General features: G+C 40.7%; 2 protein-coding genes across 2 annotated transcripts; both read right to left on the reverse strand.

The window, feature by feature from the left end:
- Nucleotides 1–249: 249 nt before the first annotated feature.
- LOC311249826 (sialic acid-binding Ig-like lectin 14) lies at nt 250–4,658 on the reverse strand (the record flags this gene model as incomplete). Its single annotated transcript, XM_084341142.1, has 6 exons — nt 250–589; nt 1,877–1,943; nt 3,173–3,415; nt 3,530–3,835; nt 4,079–4,468; nt 4,631–4,658. The coding sequence occupies 6 exons, from the start codon at nt 4,656–4,658 to the stop codon at nt 250–252; spliced, it is 1,374 nt and encodes a 457-aa protein (XP_084197268.1).
- Nucleotides 4,659–6,465: 1,807 nt separating this feature from the next.
- On the reverse strand, nt 6,466–9,355 carry LOC311249827 (myelin-associated glycoprotein-like; the record flags this gene model as incomplete). Its single annotated transcript, XM_084341143.1, has 7 exons — nt 6,466–6,529; nt 6,781–6,817; nt 6,928–7,006; nt 7,757–8,005; nt 8,120–8,425; nt 8,683–9,057; nt 9,328–9,355. The coding sequence occupies 7 exons, from the start codon at nt 9,353–9,355 to the stop codon at nt 6,476–6,478; spliced, it is 1,128 nt and encodes a 375-aa protein (XP_084197269.1). The 3' UTR covers nt 6,466–6,475.
- Between the last annotated feature and the right edge of the window lie 346 nt (nt 9,356–9,701).

Raw genomic sequence — 9,701 nt, forward strand, 5'->3', positions numbered from 1 at the left:
TCTCGTTCACTGGGGAGAACTCCACCACATGGCGGCCGAGCTGGGGAGCTATGAGCAAGCCCACACCAGCTCGACGCCTCTCGCCGCGAGCAACTCCAGAGTCCAGCCCCTTTCAAGGAGTTGGGTTCCAGAGCCCAGACTGTGCGTGGAGGTGAGCCCGACTATCTCTAGTCGGTAACTAACTAACCCACACTAGCTCAGGCTCTTTCCCCCCCAGCGAGGTGACATTCCATGTCCCCATGGCTAGTGTCACCGTCCGTGGATTGGGTCGCCGGGGCCCCCGCCCAGGACGGCCACCCAGATCACACCGCACCTACCCCTTCTGAACCCTCCTGCGGGTGGTGAGCCTACTGGAGGGTGGGCCCATGTCGTTCCTTCGGGCTGTGCCCGGCCAGGTCCCGTGGGCAGAGACCCGGCCACCAGGCGCTCGCCTGCGAGCCCCAACCCTGGGCCTGGCTCCAGGGTGGGGCCCCGGTGACGCCCTTCCGGGCGATGTACACTTCCTTGATCTTGAATCTTCCATAGGGGGCTTTGGAAACGCTCTTTGGAAACGCTCATGTCACCTAGGACCTGTTTGCCTTGGGAGACCCTACCAGGGGCATTAAGCCCCGGACAACATAGCTGCTAGGATCATTCAGGTGCTCAAACCCCTCCACCACGGTAAGGTGTCGGTTCAAGGAGGGGGGGTTGCGAGTTGCTGGAGCCAATCCCAGTATTCTAATGGGCGGAGGCTAGGGTATATCCCTGGATGGTCGCCAGCTCATCGCAGGGCCCTTCTGACGGCAGAGGCTGCCCCACAGGGTGCCAACTGCACGCCAGGAGCAATGTCGGGGTTCAGTATCTTGCTCAAGGATACTTCGGCCTGTAGCTCAGTTCCGCCCAGGGGAGCCGGGGTTTTCGAGCCAGCGACCTTCTGGTCGCCAGCCTGCTGCTCTACCCACTGAGCTACAGCCGCCCCTAAAATCTCCACCGATAAATACATATTCCTTATTATTACATTTCTCAATTACTTAATTTAAAACATCTAGAAACACTACTCTCTCCACTCCCACAACCGGAGCATAAATATTAATAAACACCATCTTTACATTTTCACTCACTGCTCTTACTTTATACAGACGGCCTTTAATAACTTCTTCAGATTCTACAGACTGAGGAATAAAGTTTCTGGAAAAAAAAAGAATTCCAACCCCACAACTGTCACTGGTTTTGTGACTTAAAAAGGTTTCACCAGTCCACTCTGTCCTCCAGTCAGTCTCGTTATCAGAAGTACTGTGTCTCTTGTACCAAAATAGCATCCAGCTTTTTGAGAGAACACAGCTTGAAAAGAGAAGCTCTTTTCCCATCATCTCTTGCTCCATTTAAATCCAAGCTGCCTATATTCGTATGTCCCCCATAGCATAGAAAAAAAGTTGTAAACCAAAAACAAGTGAACAAAGCAGGGAACAGAAGGAATATCTATTTGACTTATTCATCATCATCTAACTGCTTTTTGACCTTTTGAACCAGTAGACGGTAAGTCTCATGGTCAGTGAAAGCTTTCTCCCCCAGAGCTCCAGGACTTCTCCCAAAAGCCTTCACTGAATCAAGGAAGAGCTGTAGATCAGGGAACACTTCCTCAACTTCAACATTTCTGGCTCCCTTGGTGTTCTGCAGGATCTTGTTTATACTCATTAAAGAGTAACCACTCCTGTTGTGAGCCCACGTCTGTGAGGAAGCTACAGACTCCACATCACTCTCCTCATCATCTTCACTCTCACCTGACTGCAGACACTCACTCTGAAGAGACACTTTCTTCACTTCCGCATCCATGGAGCAAAGCAGCAGCCCACCTGCTTCACCCTCTCCCCCCGACAAGCAGCACAAGTCCAGTCACCATAGGTTGACAGGGTTCGACCCAACTTGGCTGTCAGAGAGGAAGTATTCCTCCTGGCTGTACAAAACTGATATTGGTAAGGACGCAAAAATGAGAAACAAATAAAACACAGATAGATGATTATTACAATCCTCCACAGAGCAATGAACAGTCGGAGAGAGTTAAACTCCGTCTCGGCGTGTGAGCTTGTCCAGCCCTACGCCTCAGACTCCATGAGTGGGAATAACTTCCAGCCGAGGCCGGTTGATACCACTCCTCTACCGCTTTAAACTACAGCACAAAATGTAATAAATCTAGCACACAAACATACAAAAGATAGAAACACACACTCGCTGATGAAATGCGCACCAACTCTCACCGTCCACTCAGCATGCACTCCGACAGAGAGAGAGAGAGAGAGAGAGAGAGAGAGAGAGAGAGAGAGAGGTGTTGGTGCTCTGCAGTGAGTTTAATGCAGCTGAAAGAGAAATGCCAGCAGCACCTTGAGCTTGTCTTGGTAAATCAAAGTCTAATATAAAGTGAGATTAGCTCTCCTTAATGAAATGAAGACAGTTTACTGTTGACAGAATAATGAACCTGTCCTCATCTAGTAGCTTACTTTCACTGGTTTGTTGCAGCATCTTGATCTGAACCAGCTGAAAGAAAAGGAGATGGAATAAATAAACATGAATACAAGTGAAACATTTTAAAGAGAACAATAAGTCTGTAGCTGGAAATGATCACATCATAGAAAAGTTGGTCTCACCACTGAAAGATGACGATTGTACTGCAGAACATTATGACTCCCAGGATCTTCACTGTAACGTAGACAGAAAGCCCAAACTCTGTAACAAGACAGCATGGTCACCTTCTCCTTAATGGAAAATGTTACGGCTCTAAAACATCCTGAACTTTAATTCCTTCTGTTAACCTCAAATTTAAACTTGCACATCATAAAACACGACCTTCTGCACTTCATTAACCAAAATAAAATGTCTAACATGAAACACTGAGAGTCAAACTGAATCAGCTGAAATGTTTTCAGAGCATCTTTCCATGACTGAGTTCTCACAAAGCTGAATTTCATTAACAGAACAAACTGTATTCAACAATAAATGCTCTCCAGCCACCACGAGATGCTGAGCAGATCTTTCCTCTCCAAGTAGAAGTTTATTACTCTACAATCATTTCATAAAAAAGCAGTAAAAAGGTGATTTTTAGGATACTAAAACAAACCAGCCATCCAGAAGCAGAAAAGATGAAAAAAAGATTTTTTTTAAATAAAAATGAGCAGATTCAGTTCAGTTCTACATTTACCTGAACTATTCATCCACAATGACATCTGACTCCCGAGATCATTTGTGGCCACACAGTAATAATCTCCTCCATCTGTCACATTAAAGCTGTAAAAGTGTCCTTCAGATACATTCATTGGTCCATCTTTACTGTTCCTGAACCAGGTGAAGCTGCTGACGGGAGGCTTGGCTCTGCTGGAGCAGGTCAGGTTCACCCAGCTACCTGCTGATGCACTGATGGACACTGAGGTGTCTTTAGGAGCATCTGAGGAAAATGTGACAGAGATGTGAGATATGAGAGTAACATCAGAGCCTGAATAAGATCCTTTATTTGTATCATGTGCTGACAGGATCCAATAACAAACTCTGGTTGTCTTACATGAAACACTGAGAGTCTTTGTCTCCTCTGCTGTCTTGACATCTTGTCCTTCATTCACAGGATATGTGGCAGAACAGCTGATGTTGTATCCATCATGTTGGTCTGACAGAGTGATGGTCTCCTGGATTTTAGTTGTAAAGGTCCCATCTGTGTTTTCCTCTGTTTTGTTGTGAGAGTCTTGTTGGAGATTCCAGGTGAGTTTAGGAGGGGAGTGTGGACAGGGAGTGAAAGCTGAGCAGGTTATAGTGACAGACTCCTTCTCCTTCAGATCACCTGAGATCTCAATTCTGGGGCGACGAGGAGAATCTGTGGGTTCAAATCAAACACACAAAGAATCAAAGAAATCATGTTAAATTCAGATATTTGTGTTTTTAAATGCCAAAGCTGAAACAGAATCTTACAATCACACAATTTCCTCCATAATGTGAACATTTAATGTCAAACTGTACTGACACAACAGAATTAAAATGTATTCAAGTGTAACTGATTTCCCTTTTTATTCTGAACAATAACATTATAGACTGACTGACAGAAACAAAACTCTCTTACCTTCAACTGCTATTAGAAGAGGATCACAAATAGCTGTTGCTTTCATTGGGTCGTTCTCAATTCTGAAGTAGTATGTGTTTGTGTAACTTGTGATTAAACTGGAAAATAAAGTGGTGCAGTTTTTCTCTCTCAGGTCTCCAGTTATCTTCATTGGATAGATGTTATTTGTCCCACTACTGTTGAAAATCACATTGTTTGGATAATCTTTAAACTTGGGGTCATTCTTAAACCACACTCCAAAGATTTCTCTGCTGCTGTTAAACTCTTGTTCTGGTTTAGGTTTAGGTGTAAAGTTACATGGGATTTGCAAACAAGATCCACTCAGTGCTTCCATCTTCTTTGGTGCAGTTATGAAGAGGGCTGAATAATCAGGACAAGCAGCCAAAACACCTGTAAACCAGACTCACGATTAACATTATGTGGAAAGTTAATAATAAACAAAGCAACAGTATGATGTATGCTGTTAACAATGTCAGTATAAAACATTTCACTGAAGTCTAAACTGTAAACAATGAATGTCTCCAAATAAAAGTGAGAGAACAAACAGCTCACCTGAAACAAAGAAGACACTCAGCAACATGTTGACTGTCACCATATTCACACACAGGACTGACATGACACTCATCACCTGGGTAAAACATTTTTTACTTTTCAATAATTCAACCAAAACATCTTTTAATCAAACAGATAACACATGTGCAGAGTTGAACTGAAAACAATTTAATATGAATTAAAGGTAAATCAGTTTTTTTTCTTTGAGTCTCATTTTTGTTAAACTAAAACCCACCAAATAAAAAAAATCACGTATTTTCATAAAAAGCAGCTAAATAAAAACCTGAGTTAGAAAGTTCAAACATAAAAAGCAGTAACATTTGATCTTACCAAGCGATCCTCCAGATTAAACCGAGAAACAATTGGTTTTAAGATAAAAAGATCAGTGAATCTCAGCAGCACTGCAGCAGACCCAGTAACAGACGTCTCTCCTCAGACTTTGTCATGTAAAAGCAAACATACGAAGATAAAGGTGCAGAAATATGAGAAGTCTGCATCCTTCCTCTTCACACCATCTGGGTGAGGAAGTCATCAGCTTATCAGAGTGCAAAGTAGTTATTTTTAAATATGACTTGATCACAGGCCTCACTGGAGCCTGTATGTATCATCTTCTTGTAGTTCATGTTAAGTTAACAAAAATAGTGACATGTTTAACAAATATTCAATTCATATATTGATCACATGTAGTTATGAGTGTTTAGTTCATGTGGAACCATTTTGTAATAACAAAGGAGAATGATGTGAGACCATCAGTACAGACAGACTGTTTTATTAGACAAATATGTGAGAAACTCCCCCAGAGTAAGATCATATCACCAAAGACTCATTCATCACACAACAAACAGCTGTTTCCTCTGTAGGAAATCTATAATAATACAAGTTAAAGCGGCTCTGCAGAACTTTTGTGTTGTGCTGGAAGCCGGTCCTTAGGTTATGTTAGCGGACTCCATTTCTAAACTACCGTTAGCTGCTGTTAGCTGGCATTAAACAACTTAAACAAATCACTCACTAGCTTGTATAGACAACAGAGAGAGACAGAGAAGGTCTCATTATTCATGTTACAATCCGTTCACATACAGCCACTAAAAAAGTGAAGAAAAACCCAGCAGCTGTTACTGTACAGTTGTGGAGCACATGATGAAGACATTTTGCTGCAGAGAGCTGGGTGGAGGACGTGTTGACAGAATCAGCAAATCAACTTCCCTGTTTACTCTCAGTTCTCAGCTTTCTTCACGACTTTAACAGTTCACAACCCACCACTCCCCTTTAGCATTCTCACTTTATCAGCCATATATATTACAATAGAAAAATAAATCAAATAATTATTGAAAGGACAGTGACATGCAGTGGATAAAGACTGAGACAATTATCACTGCAGCTGGTGAGGCTCCTTCTTTTGGATCAGGTGACAAACCTGTTGTGGTTTTTTCAAAATACAACCAAACAAATAAATGCACATCAGAAGTAAGATTTGAAAAACAGGAGAGATTTGTTCACTTTTTGCAGCACACACCTGTAAAAAGTGTTCTGTGTACATGTTTAATTATAAAGACAGTGAATAGAAACAATTTGTACCTAATTAATCTATTTTTAAGCTACATTTAGGTCTACATTATAAATTATATTTTCATGACCTGTTGATATTATATTTCCAATTAGCAGATTTAAAAGGTTGCACATAGATATAGCCTATATATGAACAACAACGGCTCCAACGTCATTTTCAACAATATGAGCGGTGTGAAAACCTCATGAAAAATTCTGTCCTTCAAAAAGACAGTTAACTTTAAAGACGTTTGAGGATCTTTAAAATGGTGAACAGTCATGTCATCTTCCTCTTCTCCTTCATGACGCTTGGATCTCAACCACTCTGTTGACACAGTCTGCTTCATCTGTGTCCTGAGAGAGAGACACACAGAGAGAGAGAGAGAGAGAGAGAGAGAAAGACAGACAGACAGAGAGAGAGAGAGAGAGAGAGGTGTTGGTGCTCTGCAGTGAGTTTAATGCAGCTGAAAGAGAAATGCCAGCAGCACCTTGAGCTTGTCTTGGTAAATCAAAGTCTAATATAAAGTGAGATTAGCTCTCCTTAATGAAATGAAGACAGTTTACTGTTGACAGAATAATGTACCTGTCCTCATCTAGTAGCTTACCTTCACTGGTTTGTTGCAGCATCTTGATCTGAACCAGCTGAAAGAAAAGGAGATGGAATAAATAAACATGAATACAAGTGAAACATTTTAAAGAGAACAATAAGTCTGTAGCTGGAAATGATCACATCATAGAAAAGTTGGTCTCACCACTCAAAGATGACGATTGTACTGTAGAGCATTATGACTCCCAGGATCTTCACTGTAACGTAGACAGAAAGCCCAAACTCTGTAACAAGACAGCATGGTCACCTTCTCCTTAATGGAAAATGTTACGGCTCTAAAACATCCTGAACTTTAATTCCTTCTGTTAACCTCAAATGTAAACTTGCACATCATAAAACACGACCTTCTGCACTTCATTAAAACCCTCGTAATGTCCTCGCTATTGCCATACATCTTTTTCCTCTGGGGTCAAAAATGACCCCGTCTGGTTTGACTGTTATTTAAAGCATATAGTATAAATGGTCAATCAATTCTGTGTTACATGTTCAGTCTTACTTCAGTCCAACCCATTACCACAAATTTTTCCCTTCGTTTTGGAATTTGGAACATTATTTTCATACCATTTAATAAATAAAAAACATTTTTTGAGAGCAAAAATTTAATTTGGGGTCAAAATGACCACAGAGGACAACACAAGGGTTAACCAAAATAAAATGTCAAACATGAAACACTGAGAGTCAAACTGACTCAACTGAAATGTTTTCAGAGCATCTTTCCATGACTGACTTCTCACAAAGCTGAATTTCATTAACAGAACAAACTTTATTCAACAATAAATGCTCTCCAGCCACCACGAGATGCTGAGCACTTCTTTTCTCTCCAAGTAGAAGTTTATTACTCTACAATCATTTCATAAAAATTCAGTACAGGGTATTAAACAAATTAACAAACAAACAAAGAAGCAATGCAGAAGCAGGAAAGAAGAAACAAGCATGAATTAAAATGAGCAGATTCAGTTCAGTTCTACATTTACCTGCAACATTCAAACGGATCTGTGATGACGTCTGGTTAACGAGATCATTTGTGGCCACACAGTAATAATCTCCTCCACATGTTGCATTAAAGCTGTAAAAGTGTCCTTCAGCTACATTCATTGGTCCATCTTTACTGTTCCTGAACCAGGTGAAGCTGCTGACGGGAGGCTTGGCTCTGCTGGAGCAGGTCAGGTTCACCCAGCTACCTGCTGATGCACTGATGGACACTGAGGTGTCTTTAGGAGCATCTGAGGAAAATGTGACAGAGATGTGAGATATGAGAGTAACATCAGAGCCTGAATAAGATCCTTTATTTTGATCATGTGCTGACAGGATCCAATAACAAACTCTGGTTGTCTTACATGAAACACTGAGAGTCTTCCTCCTCTTTGCTTTCTTGACGTCTTTTCCTTCATTCACAGGATATGTGGCAGAACAGCTGATGCTGTATCCATCATGTTGGTCTGACAGAGTGATGGTCTCCTGGATTTTAGTTGTAAAGGTCCCATCTGTGTTTTCCTCTGTTTTGTTGTGAGAGTCTTGTTGGAGATTCCAGGTGAGTTTAGGAGGAGAGTGTGGACAGGGAGTGAAAGCTGAGCAGGTTATAGTGACAGACTCCTTCTCCTTCAGATCACCTGAGATCTCAATTCTGGGGCAACGAGGAGAATCTGTGGGTTCAAATCAAACACATATGTTACATTGAAAATAATTTAGAAATGACAAAAACACATTACCAAACACAGCTGACACAGAATCTCATACTTCTTTATTGAAACTACATAAAGTAAAAATAAAAGTTTGCTCTGCTTTTAGTAACTTTGATGTCAAATTCAATCAAAACTTAAATTCACTGCAAAGTGAAGAAAGTTTTTTTATTCTGAACAATAACATTATAGACTGACTGTAAGAAACAAAACTCTCTTACCTTCAACTGTTATTTGAAGAGGGTCACAAATAGCCGTTGCCTCAAATAGTCTATTCTCAATTCTGAAGTAGTATGTGTTTGTGTAACTTGTGATTAAACTGTAAAATAAAGTGGTGCAGTTTTTCTCACTCAGGTTTCCAGTTATCTTCATTGGATAGATGTTATCTTTGTTCTTACTGTGGAAAATCACATTGTTTTGTTGGTATGGATTACTTTTAAACCACACTCCAAAGATTTCTCTGCTGCTGTCAAACTCTTGCTCTGGTTTAGGTCTAAAGTTACATGGGATTTGCAAACAAGATCCACTCAGTGCTTCCATCTTCTTTGGTGCCGTAATGAAGAGGCCTGAATTCCTGGTACAAGCAGCCAAAGCACCTGTAAACCAGAGTCATGATGAACAAAATGTTTCAAACAATCTTCATTCAGAGAAATACAAAATATACTTCAGCAGTAATATTTTACATTATGTCTGTTTTCATTGTACAGTCTGTTAATGGTCATTTTATCGGTTTACAAGAAGCAGATAACAATCTCCACTTAATCCCACACAAGCCTGACTCCCGGTGGTGACCAAACCCAGTGACACAAACACTCCAATGATTCAAGTAATGTCTCCAAATAAAAGTGAGAGAACAAACAGCTCACCTGAGAGAAAGAAGAGGCTCAGCCACATGTTGGCTGTCACCATATTCACACACAGGACTGAAATGACACTCATCACTTGGATTTGAAAGAAAAAAGTACTTTTCAATATTTTAATCAAAACATCTTTAAACAAATCATTCATGTTGTTTCAACCTCAAAGTCAAACATTCAAACCAGGAACTTGCCACCAAGTGTTGTGTGTGTAGTGATGAATAATATCTGCAGAGTTGCTCTGAAAACAGTTTGAATATTAATTCAAAGTGAGTACGTTTTTGATATTATAAAGTTTAAATATAAAAAGCAGTAACATTTGACCTTACCAAACGATCCTGCAGCTAAAACAGAGAAGAATTTGTGAATGTCAGCAGAACAGC

The sequence above is a fragment of the Pagrus pagrus genome (genome assembly GCF_965226575.1).
Source record: "Pagrus pagrus genome assembly, chromosome: 20".
Classification (NCBI taxonomy): Eukaryota; Metazoa; Chordata; class Actinopteri; order Spariformes; family Sparidae; genus Pagrus; species Pagrus pagrus.